Here is a 19,669-nt window from a genome sequence, read left to right as displayed (position 1 = left end):
TGATTCTGGATTTTAGCTTGGGATCTGATTTAACTAGAGGTGTAAATGAGCAACTTTAAAAACTTCTCGTGGCTCTATATTCCTCATTTACTAAAAGCGGGTGGGGGTGGTGGGAGATGTACTTCTAAAGCATCTTCCTCTAAAATTTTATTATTCTAGGGCCCTTCAAGGTTTATGACTTAAAAGGTACTTCACTGCTTTCTAGAAATAGAAGAGGATCTCTGTTCGGTGACCTGGGAATGATTTGCACTCTTTCTGTCAGTTTTAATGGCAGTCATAGACTGCCCTCAATGTGGGGATTTTTCTATCACTTAGAGGAATGTGTGGCACCAACAGCATTCAGATGGTGGGTGGTTTCTGCAGCCCTCTGCTTGTAACTGGCATACACCCTAATTTGAGCAGTAACTGAGGATTAAAGTGGGTTTCTTTGCTCTTCTCTATGACTCCAGAAGATACTCTGTTGCCAGAGGTAGTGTCATTTGATGGATGACTGGACATTTTTCTTGGTATTTGGAGTTGATGGCTTTCGTGCTCTTTGGAGCTTGCTGCCTTACACACAGCTTAGTGACTTGCTTGCCAAGACATTTCCTCCCATAACCCAGGACACTCAAGTTCTCTTTAGGTCTTAATTTTACTTCTCTCCACATGAGAGTGTGTGTTTCTTCGTCACCCTGGTCTTGTAGCAACTGACTCTAGATAGGCGGTGATGGACACAGGACTCCATTTTATTCCCCACCCCCCAAGGAAATTTAAGGAGGACTCCTATTATTAGGTTTTCTCAAAGATGTTTATATTTCAAGTAATTCACATTTGTTAGTGAAGTTTTATTTGCCACACAATGCACACAGAAGTAGTCATAAATGTGGACTATCACAAGGCATAAAACATCAAAATTCCACCATATTTTATGTCTGAAATTTCTTACTTTCAAAAGGGAAGGTACTTTTAGAAGTATAGTCTCCTACTATGAATACTTCCTGAATTTTGTTTAAAAAATTCAAAACCCATTACCATATACACAATTCAAGATAAATTACCCTGTTAAAGCTCAAACAATCCTATTGGGAGAAAATTTTTGAAACTTTGCATTACTTGTGAAAGAGTTAAACATGTTCTTCCTATTCTGGCCGTCAGATCTCCACATGTCTACCCTGGGGTGTAAGTAAATGCTATTAGTGCACCATGGAAGTGGGAAAGAACTGTTTTTTTTTAAATCAGGGAGGGCAACAAAGAAATAAGAAGGAGCACAGGGCACCATGTTAGTGACAAATCGCAGGAGGTGGTTCTAGAAAGGTTGTGAAAACTAGTTTCTCATTGCAGGAATCGGGTTGGGCCACTCCTTCACCCCCCTTCTCAAACACAAATATTTTCATATAATAAAAGCCTGTTCCCTATGGTTATAACCCAGCCTCCCCTCCTCCGACACCACCATTTTTAAGGGGCTTGCTGCACGGACTTCTCCAAAGTCCCTAGGTTTTTTCTCCCTCTGGCCCTTGTAGAGGTGAGGCGTCCCTTCGGGGACTCACGCCGCGTGAGGGGACCAGAAACACCCATTAGGATCCAACCCGGGCAGCCGGCGGCCCGAGCATGCGCTGAGAGTTCGTGCAGCTGGCCCTGGCTGCCGCCGCTGCCTCGTCCGGACTTGGCGAGGACTTGGGAGGGACAGCGGCGCTGGGAGGTGGCTTAGCAGAGACTTTCCAGCAACTGCTGCCCAGGACTTTTTTTTTCCCCCTTTTCCCAGGAGGCGGCGACGGCGGCGGCGGGGGGAGAGGAAGAGAAGGAAGCTTCTCCAGTTTGAGTCAATGCAGCCCTGCGGCTTTCCAGGAGGAGCGTCGCTGCCCCGATGAGCCCCCGCAGTGCGTCCCCGACTGTCCCCCGGCGGGATCGGGGCGCGGAGCCCAGCGCCGACGGTGAGTGGCCGCGCGTCTCTCGTCCTTCCTGCCCGCTGTCCCGCCAGCCCGCCGGCGGCGGCTGCCCCCGGCGCTGTGTGCTAAACTACTTAGAGTGCTGGCTTCGGGGCTCCCCGCCGCCGGCGCTTCCCCGCGCGCCCTGCCGGGGGCGCGCGCCCCGGTGGCGGGGCGGCTGACCGCGCTCGGCTTTGTGCTCCTCGGGCGGCTGGGCGAGCCGGGTCGCGGCCGGGGCCGGGGCCGGGGGAGGGGGACGTGAATGACTAACCCGGCGTCTGCACAGCTGCACCGGCCCTAATTCCCGTGCGCCCCTCCCCGCTCCCCGCCCGCCGCCCCCGGCTAATCCATCATTCCGGGGCCCAAACATCATTTCTCGTGTTCTCCCGGAGAAACCCTAGTCGCCGGGCGGAATCCCAGCTCAGCGCTGCGCCCCCTCCAGTGCCCCGCGTTCACACCCGAGCTGCGGGATGGCGAAGGGGGTGCGGAGGTGGGGTGCCCAGGAACTGTCCCAGTGAGAGGAACACTCTCACCTTCGGTGTCGCCCGCGGCGTCTGTGACATCTCCGGGGGGGGGGGCGGGAGTGTGGTTTCCAACCTTCGGGACAGTTCGGAGCAGAGCTCTCCCCGAGGAGGGGCGTGGACTGAGGGAGGTTTTAAAGAGCGTCTCATCAGAATTCAGAGGACACCGCCGCGTGTCCCCTGAGAACCCGAGTTTACTGCGCGCCTTCATTCATCCGGGGAGACAATCTTTTCTCTTCCCAGCAGGTGTTATCTGAAGCCTGTTTGGAACTTTGGGGAGTTTAGGTTACTATTATAACTTTAACAAATGATTTTCGATGAAGCGATGTCTCGAATGAACTAGGCTTCGGACCAGACCTGCACCCAGCTGAGGGCTGGCAGAGGAGGGATGGGCTGGGGGTGAGGAGCGCGGTGGTGAGAAGTCCCCTGTTATCCCCCGCCCTCTGCAGATCGCTGCTGTTTTGCCCGTGGGGGTAGGATGTGGTGAAAGGATGGGGCTTCTCCCTCCCGGGGCTCACAATGGCCAGAGAAGATTCTGTGAAGTGTTTGCGCTGCCTGCTCTACGCGCTCAATCTGCTCTTTTGGGTAAGTCAAGCAGTCCACTGCACCAACAGGTGGGGACGGCTGGACTCGGTTTCCTATAGCCACCACATAATGCGCCAAAGGGCATGGCTAAGCATTAATTAATTACATGGGATCACACCCTCTATTTTTCAGAGAAGTAAATTTTGACCTTAAAATGCCTTTGATCTAGCTCAAGTTCCATTTGTAATTAGAAAAAAGAAATCCACCGCTGGATACTAGTGGCAGTAAAATTAGACTTGAAGTTAATCTGGGGATATAAATAAATGCACGTGCTTGTGCTTGTAGATAAGAAAATTTTGACACACTACTTAGGGAACTGCTTGTTTTCAGGAATTTCAGATAACTGTGCAAGCCATAAATTGTTTCCTTACGTCATCCTATAAAATCTGGTGGGGGCAGAAGTCTTACTATGTTTTTGTAGGAATTCATACCCAGATATCCTATCAAAAGACTAAGTAGATTTTTCTGGGAGATTCCATATAGTCTGAAAAGGTGGTTTCCGTGTAACTATTTCTAAGTTGGCAAAGCTTTAAGGAATTTTGTGTATGCTTTTGGAAAATCCCATAACCATTTAAGGAAATAAAATACATAAAATTTAAGCAAGCTCATGGAAATCTTTATGCCCTGTGAGTTAGTGACTTTTTATGCATTGCACCCAGGCATAAATTTTCATTAAGTGTTATTAATAATCACATTGTTATTTACAAAACTTTTGAGGAAACTCTAAAAATTTAAACGTTGAATGTTGCTTCAGGAAGCTGTCCTGCTTAAGCAGTTAGTTTTTTTCCCCCAAATTTGTGCTCTATTAATAATTTATATTCAAAACATTCTGTTACAGTTTTTAATGAGTAATTTATTTATTTGGCTGACTAGCTGGCATTTACCAGCTTTTTTTTTGTAGGGTTATGACATGTGGTCTCTAGAGAATGACATTTTGGTTGAACTACTCCTTATGGATGGCTCCATTTTAAGGTGACAAATTAAGCCTTACGTCAGGAAGTAATCTGAAAGATATCTAAACTGGCAACTTTTTTTCTCAACATGAAACTTAAAGCATTGAGTTGTTATATTCACCACTTGGAAATATAAAATACCTAACTGATCTTATTGCAGTTTTTAATTCTAAAAATGTACAAATTAAATGTACATTTAATTTAAATGTACAAACTTAATTTAATTAAGGTCATTAAATTACCTGCTTAGCTATAGGGTATTAAGATTTTGAACTTTGTTCCTTTAAAATGTGTGATAATTGTCACTTCTGTTTATTAGTTTTTCACTTTTCTACTTTATTGTTTTTAATTACAGAATCATCACATTTTTATAACTAAAAGGGGATTTAAGATGATCTGGTCGAACTTCCTTACTTTGGGAATGAGAAAACTAAGTGTAGGTTAGTGACGGGAAGCCAAAGGTCAGATGGCCCAATGGTGACAGTGCCGGGAGCAGAACTCAGCTTTCTTGCCCCTAGACAGTGCCTTAACATGGACGATTACTGTGTTCGAACCTTGGAATTACTAGGACTATTTTGTGCAACATAGAATAATGTTTTGGAAATTTTCTCAATAACTTGTATTATGTGTGTGTGTGGAGGGGAACCCAAATCACTTAACAAAAATATTACTCTTCTGAGTAATGACATTTGCTTAAAAATGCCTATTCCTTAAACTCCTCCAGGGCTCTTTGTGTCCCCAAAGAATGTAAAATGTTATTTCTTTGTTGTTATCCTGTGCTTCAACACTCTCACTTTCTGTGTGTTCTGATTTATTAAAATTGCTTCCCCCTTTCTCCAGCCCTCCTCTTCTCCAAATATCATCTCCCCACCAACAAAATAATCCGAGTTTACTGCCTACTCAGCATCCCTCTGTATTTTTCTTTATTTTATTATTATTATTATTATTTTTTTTATTTTGCTGTACGCGGGCCTCTCACTGTTGTGGCCTCTCCCGTTGCGGAGCACAGGCTCCGGACGCGCAGGCTCAGCGGCCATGGCTCACAGGGCCAACCGCTCCGCGGCATGTGGGATCCTCCTGGACTGGGGCACGAACCCGTGTCCCCTGCATCAGCAGGTGGACTCTCAACCACTGCGCCACCAGGGAAGGCCTATTTTTCTTTATTTCATACAAAGATGTATTTACTCATACCTGTCCACGTATACCCATTCATGTACATTCATATAGACATTCATGACATTTTTTGTTAGGTTGTTTTTCTCATTTGGTTAGAGTTGCAGGAGCGGGATTGCTATGTCAGAGGATATGTAATGATGACAACAAAATAGCGAACATTTATGTAGTTCTTACTATGTTTGCCAGGCACGTTTAAGTGTCTCAGTTTCCTATTCTGCAAAATAGGAATGGTAGTTCCTATTTTTTAGAGTTTTTTAGAGTTGTTGGGGGATTAGACTCAATATATGTGAAGTGCTTGAACAGTGGCACTTAATAAGCACTATCTATGTCGTAGCGGTAGCAATAGTAGCTGTAGTACCCGCAGTCGTTACTACTACTACAATAATGATGCTCACGAATAGTTTACTGTAATAAGTAGATTACCAGGAGATGGATTGATGAGTCAAAGGAATCCTTGTAGTAGTAATGGTTATTGTTGTGATTAATACTGCTACTATTGCTACCACTCCTCCATTCCTTTGACCCAGTAATCCTGTCCTGGGAATCTATCCCCTAGAAATAGAAGCACCAATATACCTCATTATATGTACATCATATACATATAATGTTGCTGCCATCTTATGAAACTTTAAAATTTTTACCAATCTAAGAGGTTTAAAGTGTTATTTCACTGTTACTTTATTCTTTACCTCCCCCACTATCACTGAGCTTGAGCATCACTTTATATAAACAAATTTTTATATGTTTTTTTGGTAGAATTTTTCTCTAGAATTTTATATAATCTTTTTTTATTCTTCTGTTCTTTTAAAGCACCTGCCTTTCTTGTCTTGATTAAGGTTTCTTTTTCTTTGAGATTATTTTATAAAATTAAAATATCTGTCAGGAGTTTTTGGAATTATATGAAATGTATATGCTAACTTTGGGGACATTGGTGTTATTCTTTCAATGTTAAAGCAGTGTTTGCAGATCCTATATTTCCTTACTTGTGCCTCACACATTCCTGGGCATCCTTACACTACTCTTTCATCTAATTCTCATTTTCCGCCTGGAAAATGGCGGGTGGTGGTAAAGAGAAGTTACTCAGTGAAGCTCATTAACTTGCCAGTAAGTAGCAGAACAGGGATTCAAAGTCCAATTTTTTTTTCTCTAAGTGCGGCAGAAGTTGTACTATTGGAAACGGTGCTGAATTTATTTGCAGCAGAGAAATAAACATCTTCAGTAGGAAGGGATTAGCTGTCCACCTGCTCATTCCAAGTCCCCTAGAGCAGTGCTTCTCAAACCTCCACGTGCATACAGATCACCTGGGCATCTCGTTAAAATGCAAATTCTGATTCAGTATGTCTGGGGCTGGGCCTGAGAGTCTGCATTTCTCAAAAGCCCCTCTGTGACACTGTTGCTGCTGGTCTGAGTGCCCCATCTGGAGGAGCAAGGCTTTAGTCCTTGCTTTTAGTTCTCATTGGAATTAGAAGGAGAACAAACTAGTGTGGCGTGAACCTGAGCTCATCCTGAGTGTGGAGAGGGCGACTGTACTGGCCTCTAGTTTTGTGGGATTGAGATACCTGCACTCATTAATTGCAGGATCAAAAGCTGTATCCTTTTACTCTTCTCCTAGCATCCGAAATAGACTTTTTCTTATCTATTTCTACTATACTGGTACCCTCTCCCCTTCTCTACCCAACAAAGATTTTAGGGAAAGAAAAATAAATCTTATTTGGAAAAACACTGAGGACTTATACAATTTTGTTTTTCTGTTCTGGGAGTTGAATATCAAACAGTGATTTTTTTTTTTTCAGTAAAAACGTGTATCTTGCATATTTAATTTTTTTAAGTGGGAGGGATAGACCTGTCTAAGAGGAAACAATCCACAGAATATTCAAGATCACAGATGCACTGCATTCTTTCATTGCTGTGGATCCGGTCACCTTGATTTGCCATCTGTTGAAGTGGCTCTTTCACTTGTAAAGAAGCATGATCCCAGTTCAGCTCTACTGGGGCTGGCAGACAGATACTGGACCTTCGAGGTTTGTCATGAGTTTTGTGGATTTGTAATGGGAAAAGGCACATGAGACACAGTGCACGTGAGTAAACTGCCCTGAGAGCTCTTTGGAGACCATGATTCATATTCTGGCCACGATAGAGCAAGGAAATGGGTTATTTTTACTTCAAATGTATCACACTTACTTTTTAAATGCCATAGTATTTCATAAATGAAAGCTTTCCTCCATTTTAAAGACAACTCCTGTGGCTTTATGATGTGAGTGTTTGCCATTCTTAGATGATAATTTTCTGCTGATGGAAAAATGGATACATATGGTTCTTTTTGGAAATTCTTGAAATTGGTGAACACTTAACATTCATCACGTTTGTTCATTATTTTCTAAAAGTATAATATCCCACCTGTAGTTTTAAACTCTCTTTTCTCACCAGCAGATAAGAGCCATTGTCTTTCACTTACCATTACCAAAGAGTAGCAAGAGAGAGGAACTACCCTCGGCAAAATATGAAAAGAAGCTTATAAAAGAAAGCCTAAAAAGCAGACAGGAAATCTGGTTCACACTTTTGGGACATATGCAAGCTAGATGAAGAAAACAGAAGACTCAATGTTCTGTTTCTTTTTCTCCGGTTTTCTATAGTGAACCTTAGGTGTCTGACCCCCGTAGACCCTGAAGAGATTCTTGGCAAGTGGGTATTTGCATTCACACAGCATTTATATACTCATGTTAAAATACTACTTTTTAAATTGTTGCTCTCCACCCCTCCCACAATTTTGTACTATGAAAGGCATTCCAGTTTACTTTAACTCTTCCTAAGGAATAAAGGAGAGCCCTTCGAGAAATGTTAGTGCTTTTTAAAAATAAACATTAAATAAGCTTTAGTCTCAGGGGCAAAGCTAATACACTTTTCTTAATGCGGTTGGCTCAGCTGAGCAAAGACAGGCCACTGCATGCTTCTTAAGGAAGCATTTCGAGAAGGAGAAGGGCGTGGAGGCTTCCTTGGGGCCCAGCCTTGCTGCCAACTGGACTCACAGACCCCTCAGGCATTGTTCCCCACTCAGGACAGTCACAGGCTGGGCCATTGGGCTGCACAGAAACTACGGTGTAGAATGAGGCCTTTCACCCTTCTTTTGCCTGCATTGCCTATAGGGTGACCAGATCATTTATTGTGGAAATCAGGACAATTTTGAGAGTGAAGTTATAAGGGGTTGTCTCTATTAATAATGATGACAGGACAACAGAGGCTTAAAGTGGAACCATCCTGGTCAGAGCCGGATGTATGGTCACCCTGTCTGCAGGACAACATGATCTATAAAAACTATTAGTCAGCACAGCTCCAAGGTGCTATTGATTTATTCATCCTTAATTAGTAGATATTCGTGCTTAAATGATACCCACAAGGAATCTTCGGAACTTGTTTCAGCCATCATTTACAGTGCCCGTGCTTTCAGGCAAATAGTCTGATCTGTTTGCTTTTTTCTGCTGCTCCCGGCTCCCCCCCCAGACCCCCAGAAGGGAAGCTGGTTGAGGCATGAACTGATTAAAAGGTGAATGGGAGCAGGCTTGGGAACTGAGACAGACATGTTCCTGGGAAGTACTTGCCTTGGGCTGCTAGCCTCCAAATTATCAAAAATTGATTTACCGGGCTTCCTTGGTGGCGCAGTGGTTGAGAGTCCGCCCGCCGATGCAGGGGATACGGGTCCGTGCCCCGGTCCGGGAAGATCCCACATGCCGCGGAGCGGCTGGACCCGTGAGCCATGGCCGCTGAGCCTGCGTGTCCGGAGCCTGTGCTCCGCAACGGGAGAGGGCACGACAGTGAGAGGCCTGCGTACCGCAAAAAAAACAAAAAACATTGATTTACCTTTACATTTTAATAAATAATAATTGGAATCCTTTTGTTTTTAAGAAAAAAAGGGAATTTTAAAAGCATCTAGTTCAATTTTTCCATTTTCATCATGAGCGAAAAGAGTTTCTAAAAGTTTGAATTACTCGTCCAAGTTCTCTGTAGAGACAGAAATGTAACTAAGTTCCTGGTCTCTCTTCCACATTCTGCTCTTTGCTAACAGATTTGACATAAAAAGAAAAGTTTAGGTGGCTGGCTTTAGACATCTGTCTGCCTTGAGCAGAAATGATTAGTGTTACTGTCACCTTATATAAGACTATATATTATATATGCCAGACAGTTGAAGGATGTAAATGTCTATTTTTTGACTGCAACCTTACTTCCTGGAAACTATAGGTATACATTTCATAATAAATTCTGATATAGGAAACAACTTGATTCTTGTTATTTTTTTTACATGATTAAATTCAAGCAAAACCAGAATATATCTGCAACACAGCAAATTTCATTTTTATAAATATTTGTTGAGAGCTAGCATTTTCTGAATGTTTTTTGCAAGACAGAAGGTGGCAGAGGTCCTGCCAAGTAGTATATTAAATATATTTCTCTAAAGTAATCTTTGTATTATTTTCTAAATATTTCCTTGAACTACAGATAATATTTTGCAATACTGGAGAAGATGTAAGGAGCTATAAACCTAGTTACATGCGATAACTACAGTGTCCTAATAATTTAATCATCATGAATGACAGTTGAAGAATTATTTTAATTTGGAAAGTTAGTAGAAAATACCATTATTTGTATGGAGTCCTGAATTGGTTGCATAATTTGTCCTTCTAGATTTAATAGCATTAGGATTAGTTATTGAAGCGACCTTGTCTCATTTTAGCTTAGTTCCTTGCTATAGCATGCACTGTATTTGTTGTTACTGTTATTATTTTCTCAACAGTAAGTAAAATCACTCTTTGAGAATTGAACTGTTCTCAGCCATTTAATGCGGCTGGAAATAAGGTCATAATAAAAAGCAGTGTATTTTCAGAATTGCTTGTTTACTGTGAGATAAAGCTTTGTGTTGATATTATTTATTTCTACTGATGTTCTCTGCACAGCTACAATGCTTCGGTGACTACAGTGAAAAAAACAGCGGGGCTAAGTAGAATGCAACATTTGTAGTTTAAACGACTTTTGAGAACACTTAAGCCAGCTTCTGACCTGATATATAAATTTTTCATCATGTAATTCAGCAAGCATCTCTCTACTGGAAAACTTCCAGTGATAGAAAGCTCAGTTCTACTTAAAGCATCTCCTCATTTTGCTAAAGTTCTCCAATAGTTAGCTTATCTGGCAAGTTGAAATCATCTTTCTTTAATTATTTTCTCATTCATTCATCTAATATGTATCAGGTCTTACTACTGGGCCTGGTACTCTACTGTGAGATGGGGCTAGAGGCAGTGGTCTGTGTCCTCTAGTGGAATGAGATGGGTGGGTAAAAATAGGAGACGGTAGATAACTGCTCTGTGAAGTCTAGACAAGAGTGTTGACTCTGGGTAAGGAGGGAGCTGGGAGGAAAACTTTACATTCTAGCTGATGTTTGAGCTGGTCTTTAAGGATAAGGTTGCTCTGCTCATGATATGGAAAGGCTGGGGCAGGATTGCATTCCAGGCAGAGGGAACTGCATGGGCAAAGCCATAGGTTTGGGAGGTCTGTGTGGTGCATATCAGAGAAGCACAAGCAGGACTTTTGTCATCCAAGGACAGAATGTGTGTGGGAAGGAGTTGGCAGGAAATAAGTTGAAGAGATAGGTCAAAGGGTGACTGAAGAGGGCCTGTGTGTCCTGCTGTAGAGTTTAAACTTATTCTCTAAGAGAGAGTTGGGGGAAGTGGAAGTGAGAGATGGGGAGGGGCAGCTATTAGAGCTTTATAAGCAGAATCGCTCGATCTGTGTTTTATAAAGCTAACTGAAGGGTGAATTTGAGGTGGAATCTGTGAGCTGGAGAGTTCTATTATAAGGTGATTATAATTGCCTGGCAAGAGACTGAGGGCTTGAACTAGCCAGAATGGCAGGAAAGGGGGAAGATTTATCAGGTGTGTTGCAGGAACAATCCGTTGGACTTGAAAGCAATTAGATGTAGGACTGAGGAAGAGGGAGAGGTTCAGGCTGCTTGCCAAGGTGCCAGTGGATGTGACTGAAGCATTGATTATACCATATACCGAGACAGGAAAAACAGTGGGAGGGACACACAGGTTTCGAGAAGAATGAAAATGAGTTCAGTTTTAGAGATGTCAAAAGTAAGAATGGCTATGGAAGTCCAATAGACAGTTCTATCCAGAGCGGCCTTTCCCGTCCATTTGTTAGACCTTCAAATATCCGAAGATTACATCTATGAACTGATTTAAGAGTTGTCTCCTAAACTGAGAAAGGTTAAGAGAAAGGCCTGAGGTCAAAAGGAATAGGTAATATGTATAAGATAGTAACAGGGAATATGTGTAAGAATCCTACGCTTTTTTCATCCTATGAATGCTCTATGAAGTTGGACTTGCTATTATAACATTTTATATAGGAGGAAACTGAAGCTTAGGGAAGATTAAATGACATACCTGAAGTCATATAGATGAAAAGGAGCAGAGCTGGAATTCAAATTCAAACCAAGCCTTTTTTTTTTTTTTGCGGTACGCGGGCCTCCCACTGCTGCGGCCTCTCCTGCTGCGGAGCACAGGCTCCGGACGCGCAGGCTCAGCGGCCATGGCCCACGGGCCCAGTCGCTCCGCGGCATGTGGGATCCTCCCGGACCGGGGCACGAACCCGCTTCCCCCGCATCGGCAGGCGGACTCCCAACCACTGCGCCACCAGGGAAGCCCAAACCAAGGCTTTTTGATACAATGGCTTCTTATGGTCATTGTGGTCAAGACCATATGCCTCACGATGACCTCTAAGACCATGTGCTCTGACCCCTGCCTGGCTTTCCATTCTTGCTCCCTGCCGGTTTCCCTTCCTTGCACATATCATGCTGCCTTCCACCCCGGGACCTTTGCTGTTCTTTCTGACTGGAATGTTATTTTCAACCTCCCTTTCCCTAATGAACTTGATAATTATCTTTCAGATCTTAGCTGTCTGGAGAAGTCCCCTTGACCCCATGGAATAGGTCAGTCACCCCAAAAGGATTTTGTTTTAATATTTATTATTTTTTTTAAATTGATTTATTTATTTGGCTGAGCTGGGTCTTAGTTGCAGCACGCGGGGTCTTCATGGCATGTGCGGGATCTTCGTTGTGGCATGCAGGATCTTTTAGTTGCATCATAAGGGATCTAGTTCCCTGACCAGGGATAGAACCTGGGCCCCCTGCATTGGGAGCCTGGAGTCTTAGCCACCGGACCACCAGGGAAGTCCCCCAAAAGAAGTTCTTACAGCAACTTGTATTATTCCTTCCTAGTACTTATTACACTTTGCAGTTACACATTTGTGTCTCTGCTGAGTTGACTAACACGTGATCTCTTCACTTAGTAAATTTCATCATAGAATCGAGCTGGTGCCTGTTATTGCCGATCAGTATATACCTCTAGCACATTGCACAGTACCTGACAAAGAGCAGCTGATCGATACATATTTTTTGAAAGAAAGAATAACTTTCTTTTCAGAAACCCATGGGTTTTCAGAACCCATGCTCTTAACTGTTTTACAGTACTAGAAATGTTTTGGAATATGCCGTTTTAAAAAATGACATTTTTGTTATGAATGGAAGTACTGTGTATATAATGACAACCACTGATACTATATCATGCAAAATGAAGAATCTGATAATTTATTGATAGCTGTCTTAGAGCTATGATATTGAAAATTGGCTAAACAGCCTGCGAGAAATTAAAGGATGGAGAAATCAAGATCGGTTATTATTTCGAAGAATGATAAAGAGAGGGGAGAATTATTTATAACTGCAAAAGAATTAAGGTAATTAAATAAAATGGCACATTAGTAGACTTTCCCGTTCCCCTGAAACATATAAGGTATTTGAAGACCCACATATAGCCAAGTAGAGGGAGACCACTTAGCCTCAGATTTAATCAAGCAGTCCATGGTCCCCTGCTAGCCCTGTGTGTTGTAATAGGTACTGTGATTATTGAGGTTTGGTAAGATCGACAGATCAGGAGACAGCTGCCATTGAAAAGATAGTCCATTACACTCACAGATCCTAAGAGATAGAGTACAGGTCTCCTCATGGTGGGGTCCATAGCGAGGCAGGGAGAGAGGGAGACTGAGCAAGTGCTTTCATTGGGGCTTCTTCAAGGAGGAACTGGCAAGGCAGGATAAGTAGGTTTTGCCTAGTTTGAATAATTTCAGCAGCCTCTGTCCCTAGTTGTCTGGCATCTGGACCTTGCGGTGATTCGGGCATGTGTAGGGTGGCCTGGAATGAGAGAGCTCAATAAAGGGGTGGTTGGGAGTGTGGGCTCCGGATTGGTTGGTTTGTATTTGAAAATGAAAACTGTGGGCCCTGAAGAAGGACTTCTCACAAGGGCGGGTGGAAGGTGGCCAAGGCAAGGTGACTCAGGCATATTATCAGTTTGTCCAGACCAAGGTGTGTCCAGCATAAGCATGTAGAACAGATGTTAAAGCATCAAGTTTACGAAGCTAGAAGCATGTTTAATACACTGTGGCTGATCCACTGGGTAACTTTTATGAGGTTTACAATCTGTTCTTCATTCCCAACAGGAACGAGGATAGTAATAAGTGGCCTAATTCTCCTCTGAACTGTGATCCCAGGGTTCTTAACCTGTTTTAAGCCATTGAGCCCTGAGCCCTCGTTCAGCAAAGAAAGTAGTTCAGACATTCAGACTGAGCCTGACCCCTACAGAGGACCTCCCCCTGCAACCCCACCCCTCCCTTGTTTTAAGATGCTATGCAGGTGCATCTCCTCGCTGTTTGGGGAATATAAGGCTCGTTTCTAAACTTGGAAGGCATTTAGTGACTAACCCTGAAGCTTCAAAGATGAAGGCCTGGATTTGAATCCAGCCCTGCCATTTAGAATCTGCAAGACCTTGAAAAGGTTACTTCACTTTTCCGTGCTTCATGTCACTTTTTACAGTCTGTCATTATCTGGTTTACATATTTATTCCTTGTGTTCTGTAAGAAGCCCCACAAAGGCTGACATCTTGCTTCTTTTATGCATTATTGGGTCTGTGACTCTAGCACAGACAGTACAAGGCAGATGGTTGGGGCTGAGTAAATGCAGTAGTTCCCCTTATCCTCGCTTTCACTTTCTGTAGTTTCAGTTACCCATGGTCAACAGTGTTCCAAAAATATAAAATGGAAAATTCCAGAAATCAACAATTCATAAGTTTTATATTGTGTGCGGTTCTGAGAAGCGTGATGAAACCTCCCACTGTCAGGCCCAGGATGTGAATCATCCCTTTGTCCACTGTATCCAAGGTGTAGATGCTACCCGCCCATTATTATAGAAAAAAACATTAGTATATATAGGGTTTGGTACTCTCTAAGGTTTCAGGCATCCAGTGGGGTTCTTGGAAAATATCCGCCTCGGACAAGGCGGGGATCTACTGTATTTGCAACTGGATGAAAGATGCGTGAATTCGCTAGCTGCTTTTCCAAGCAGGTGGCCATGCTTCACTGTACAAGAGGTCACAGGGCTCCACGTGCTCTGCTGACCTAGGAGCCCTTATCCAGAAAGCATGTTTACAGCCACTCCTTGAGTCAGTAAAGACTCATTCCTATCTTGTATGTTCATTATTTCAGCATTTACAGAAAACCTGTAACATAATAGTAATCAATGTTCATTAAGATGCCAGAAATTATTAAAAATCAAATTAAGCTGAAATTCATTATACTGCACTTAAGAAGATAAGTATAAGGCACAATTTGAGAAAAATTTCCATCAAAATAGGAAAGGCCTTCAGAACTTAGGGTTAACCTTCAGCTTTTAGAAAAGCCTCCCAGGAAGACTCATTTTGAATGTGTTCTAGATAGTTGCTGTTTAAAAAAAAATCTTTTTTAAAATTATGGACAATTAAAAACATACAGAAGTAGAAAGCAGAGTATAATTAATCCCCAGTTACCAACACAGCCTCCACTTCTCACTTAACCCCCATGCATCGTGATTGTTCATTAAACCATTCAGCATGTATCTGTAAAAGGTAAGGATTCTTAAAAAAATATAATACTATTGTCATATCTAAAATAATAAACAATAATTTATTTTATGATATCAATGTTTTTTATTTTATTTATTTTTTTATACAGCAAGTTCTTATTAGTTATCTATTTTATGCATATTAGTGTATATATGTCAATCCCAATCTCCCAATTCATTCCACCACCCCCTCCCCACCGCTTTCCTCCCTTGGTGTCCATATGTTTGTTCTCAACATCTGTGTCTATTTCTGCCTTGCAAACCGGTTCATCTGTATCATTTTTCTAGATTCCACATATATGCATTAATATATGATATTTGTTTTTCTCTTTCTGACTTACTTCACTCTGTATGACAGTCTCTAGGTCCATCCACATCTCTACAAATGACCCATTTTTGTTCCTTTTTATGGCTGAGTAATATTCCATTGTATATATGTACCACATCTTCTTTATCCATTCGTCTGTCAATGGGCATTTAGGCTGCTTCCATGACCTGGCTATTGTAAATATTTTCAAATATCCAATATCGCCAGTCTTCTCATAAATGGCTCTTTGTGGTTGGTTCATTTAAATCAGGATCCAAACCAAGATCCTGACATTGCCTTGGACAATCTCTTAAATCTCTTTTAATTTATAACAGTTTCTCCTTCCTTCTTTTTGTTCCACCTGCCAGCTTTTTAAATTGAAGAAACCAGATCATTTGTTCTGTAAAATTTCTTATATTCTTGATTTTGTTGATTGCATCTGTATGGTGACATTTAACAAGTTTAAATCTGTTCCCTGTATTTCCTATAAACTGATAGAGCTGGAGGCTTGATTAGATTCAGGTTTGACTTTTTGGTTAAATTAACCTCAAAGGTATCTCTGAGTACTTCTGATTGCATCATTTTGGGGACATTATTATATCCAGTTGCCTCTTTTTATGATACTAAGATTGATCAGGGCATCTGGTATTTTATGTCAACCTTATCTCTCCATTCTAAAAGTCCCCATCAGCCTTTCACTTAATGCAGTAGTTCTCAGCCCTTACTACCCATTAGAATATCTGTGGAGCCTTTATCCACTTTTGATGCCCAGACCCCACTTCCAAGAATTGATTCAGGGTGGATCTGGGCTCAGTAATTTTTTTAAGAGTCCTGGTTGATTCTGATGTACAGACAGGACTGAGAGCCACTGACTTGATAATTTTGGCAGTCGTTGAGGATCTTTGCCAAGAGAGCCATTATTTCAGAAAAGATTATCCAATAGTAACATTCTGTCATGCTTTCTGTACTTATTAGCAGACATTCTCCCATTAAAAACTTTCATTAAGTCTTTGGTTCTTTTCTTTAGTTCGTATAGGAAAGATTGGATAAATATTGGATTCTTATCAGTTTTCTGAATAATGAGTTGAATATCCAACATCCTCCAAAGCTGGCTAATGAGTTTTGTTTAACTATTATTGTGAATTCATAGATTTTAGCATATTGGATGTTTTAAACCGTTGCATTTATTATTATTATTATGACTATTATTTTCACGCTCAAATTGTTTAACTTTAGCCAGTGGAAGTCCTTTGAGGTTAGCTCCTGTGATGTTTTTGGACAACATCAGTAGTATTTGATTGCTCCCTTGCTTTTACATATGGCGTGTTTTAGGCTTATGTTGTACATTGGATAATTCAGTTGTTCTGTACAATTCCTGTCCTGAACTACCGTATCTAACAGTTCCGCTGTCTGTATACTGTTTAGTGACATTCTATTTAGCAGCTGTGACATGATCACAAAACAGAATGGCAGATACTTGTAGTAATAGTAAATTTCAACAGGTGGTAAATGGTAATTAGGAAAAAACATAATGATTATGTAAATAAAATCCCTAATTTTTTATTATGAGTCCTGCAGAGCATGGTGCATAAATCCTTCGTCACCAGTCTGTATTTTTTTTTCCCCCAGTTAATGTCCATCAGCGTGTTGGCAGTTTCCGCTTGGATGAGGGACTACCTAAATAATGTTCTGACTTTAACTGCAGAAACAAGGTAGGCTTTATGATTAATGATTGATTTTTAGGGCTTCCCTGGTGGCGCAGCTGTTGAGAGTCCGCCTGCCGATGCAGGGGACAGGGGTTCGTGCCCCGGTCTGGGAAATCCCACATGCCGCGGAGCGGCTAGCTTCGTGAGCCGTGGCCGCTGAGCCTGCGCGTCCGGAGCCTGTGCTCCGCAACGGGAGAGGCCACAACAGTGAGAGGCCTACGTACCGCAAAAAAAAAAAAAAAAAAAGATTGATTTCTTTCATTAGGGTTTCCTCAGACACTAGTTTCTAAGTAACATTGCCTTAGGGTGTTTAGACGGTAGTGCTCATCCACGATCGTTTGGAAAGTTTTTCCTGCCCATGGCAACACTTGCATTTTCTAGCATCTCATTAAGGTGTGCCACTGGTTCTAGAGGACACTTCTGGTTACGGTAATACCGCTCGCCTGTCCTTCTGACAGTGTGCCAGCCGTGTCATATTTGTGTATAAAGGACGACACAGCTACTTTTCCTTAAGAAAATGATTGCCAACTTCTTCTTGCCTTCATATTCCTGAGCTAATGAAAACCAAACCCCAAATGTCATTTTCTTACCCAGTTTCAAGGATTGACTCACTAACATCTCAAAGGGCAAATTACTTAACTTCTCTGAGCCTCAGTTTCTTCATTTCTGAATGGGGATTGTATTAAATACCACTCTGAATTTTCCTAAGGACTAACTGTGATACATTTCTATAAAGTCCTTAACACGATGGAGCTTAGTAAGCACTTTGTAATGGTCGTTTTTTGTTATCTTAATTATTACTCGTACTGTTATGGCTCTAGTTAATAATTTTTTCATAGTCTTAGCAGAAAGCATTTTCCTCCCTTCCTTTTAATTCAGACCAATTTCCCTTCCATAGCAGTGTTTCACATCTTTGGGAAAGGTCATTTGTTGGGGAGAAAGTGCACACTGCCTATGGAGTCCCAGACCAGAGAAGAGTAGGGGGAGTCTTCTCAGTTAAGAAATGTTGAAAAGGGTTTTCCTGGTGGCACGGTGGTTAAGAATCCGCCTGCCAGTGCAGGGGCATGGGTTTGAGCCCTGGTCCAGGAAGATCCCACATGCCACAGAGCAACTAAGCCTGTGTGCCACAACTACGGAAGCCCACACACCTATAGCCTGTGCTCCGCAACAAGAGAAGCCACCAAAATGAGAAGCCACCAAAATGAGAAGCCCGTGCACCGCAACGAAGAGTAGTCCCTGTTTGCCGCAACTAGAGGAAGCCCGTGCGCAACAACAAAGACCCAATGCAGCCAAAAATAAATAAATAGATAAATAAATAAATAAATTTATAAACAAAAAAAGAAATAGTGAAAAGTCTCATGTGGTTTCCTCAGGTTAAGGCTTCAGAGCTAATATTAGATCGACTTTTTACTGACAACCTCTATCTTATATTTTAAATGAGCTGAGGTAGGAAGGCTACCACTTGTATAAAAAACTAAACCAAACAAGACAAAAAATAAAACAAGCAAGCAAATTGGTGATTGTTCAGTGATTCTGAAATAGAAATCCAGTCTTCAGCTTTGAGGCATGATGATTTAAAGATTATTAACACAAGTCAGTTGTGTCTTGTACTATGTCTTGGGTGCATTTTGGTTATATTTTATTTATAATATGACATTATTGTTCTTCTTTCAGGGTAGAGGAGGCTGTCATCTTGACTTATTTTCCTGTGGTTCATCCGGTCATGATTGCTGTTTGCTGTTTCCTGATCATCGTGGGGATGTTAGGATACTGTGGAACAGTAAAAAGAAATCTCTTGCTTCTTGCATGGGTACGGTGTTTATATCTATTCTTTATTGTGGTTAAAAAGACCAGTAATGTATAATTGGTTCATCAGTGCACAAGATTACATGCTTAGGGAACTGTGATAGCGGTTCCCTAATCTGTGCTCATTGTTCAACATCCTGTGAGAAGGGAAGCGTTCTTTCCATGAGAGACGATTTCAGTACAAGTATTTGCTGTACTCAGAAGATGAGGTGTGGAAATATGTACACTATTTAATTATTTCACTCAGGCAATGTGTTGACATTTTCATTTGAAAGTACAAATTTTTTCTAGTGTCACAGGCCTTATTACCACTCCAACAGGCCCCTCGGGACTAGAACTGAGACGTCATAATGGAACTCTGTTTCTTTCTCTCTTTTCTTGTTTTAAGCAAACCCGCCACTTAAACCCATGTGGAAATTCAGGTGGTGAGGTAGCAAACAAACATCATAATCCTGGCACTGCCTTTACATAGGTTAATGGATATGAGTCTCAGTTTCTATAGTTTTAGTGTTTTGTTTTTTTTAAAATTCTGGAACAGTTGGACTAAATTACTTCTTAAATTCCCTTCAGCACTCAAGCTCTATGATTCCAAAATCTATGATTATGCCTTTAATTCAAAAATTAGCAAACCCTCTTTTAACATTAAAAACTTGAGTCAATTAAAAATACAGTTTACAGATAGAGTTTTGAAGCTCATTGATTGTATAAAATATTATATGTTAACGGCCCCAGGGG

At 41.7% G+C, this 19,669-nt stretch overlaps 1 protein-coding gene across 1 annotated transcript in view; it reads left to right on the top strand.

Annotated features, from left to right (window-relative positions):
• Positions 1-1,431: 1,431 nt before the first annotated feature.
• TSPAN12 (tetraspanin 12) overlaps positions 1,432-19,669 on the top strand; it is a 65,130-nt gene continuing 46,892 nt past the window's right edge. The window contains exons 1-5 of the mRNA XM_029234182.1: positions 1,432-1,501; positions 1,742-1,910; positions 2,875-3,010; positions 17,052-17,134; positions 18,803-18,938. Coding sequence (XP_029090015.1) covers positions 2,945-3,010; positions 17,052-17,134; positions 18,803-18,938 — 285 coding nt within the window. The 5' untranslated portion in view covers positions 1,432-1,501; positions 1,742-1,910; positions 2,875-2,944. The remainder of the gene's footprint in view (positions 1,502-1,741; positions 1,911-2,874; positions 3,011-17,051; positions 17,135-18,802; positions 18,939-19,669) is intronic.

The sequence above is a fragment of the Monodon monoceros genome, unplaced genomic scaffold (genome assembly GCF_005190385.1).
Source record: "Monodon monoceros isolate NGI ecotype Baffin Bay Population unplaced genomic scaffold, NGI_Narwhal_1 Super_Scaffold_2, whole genome shotgun sequence".
NCBI lineage: Eukaryota > Metazoa > Chordata > Mammalia > Artiodactyla > Monodontidae > Monodon > Monodon monoceros.
The sequence above is the reverse complement of the archived record's forward strand: the minus strand, read 5'-3'. Positions and strand labels throughout refer to the sequence as shown.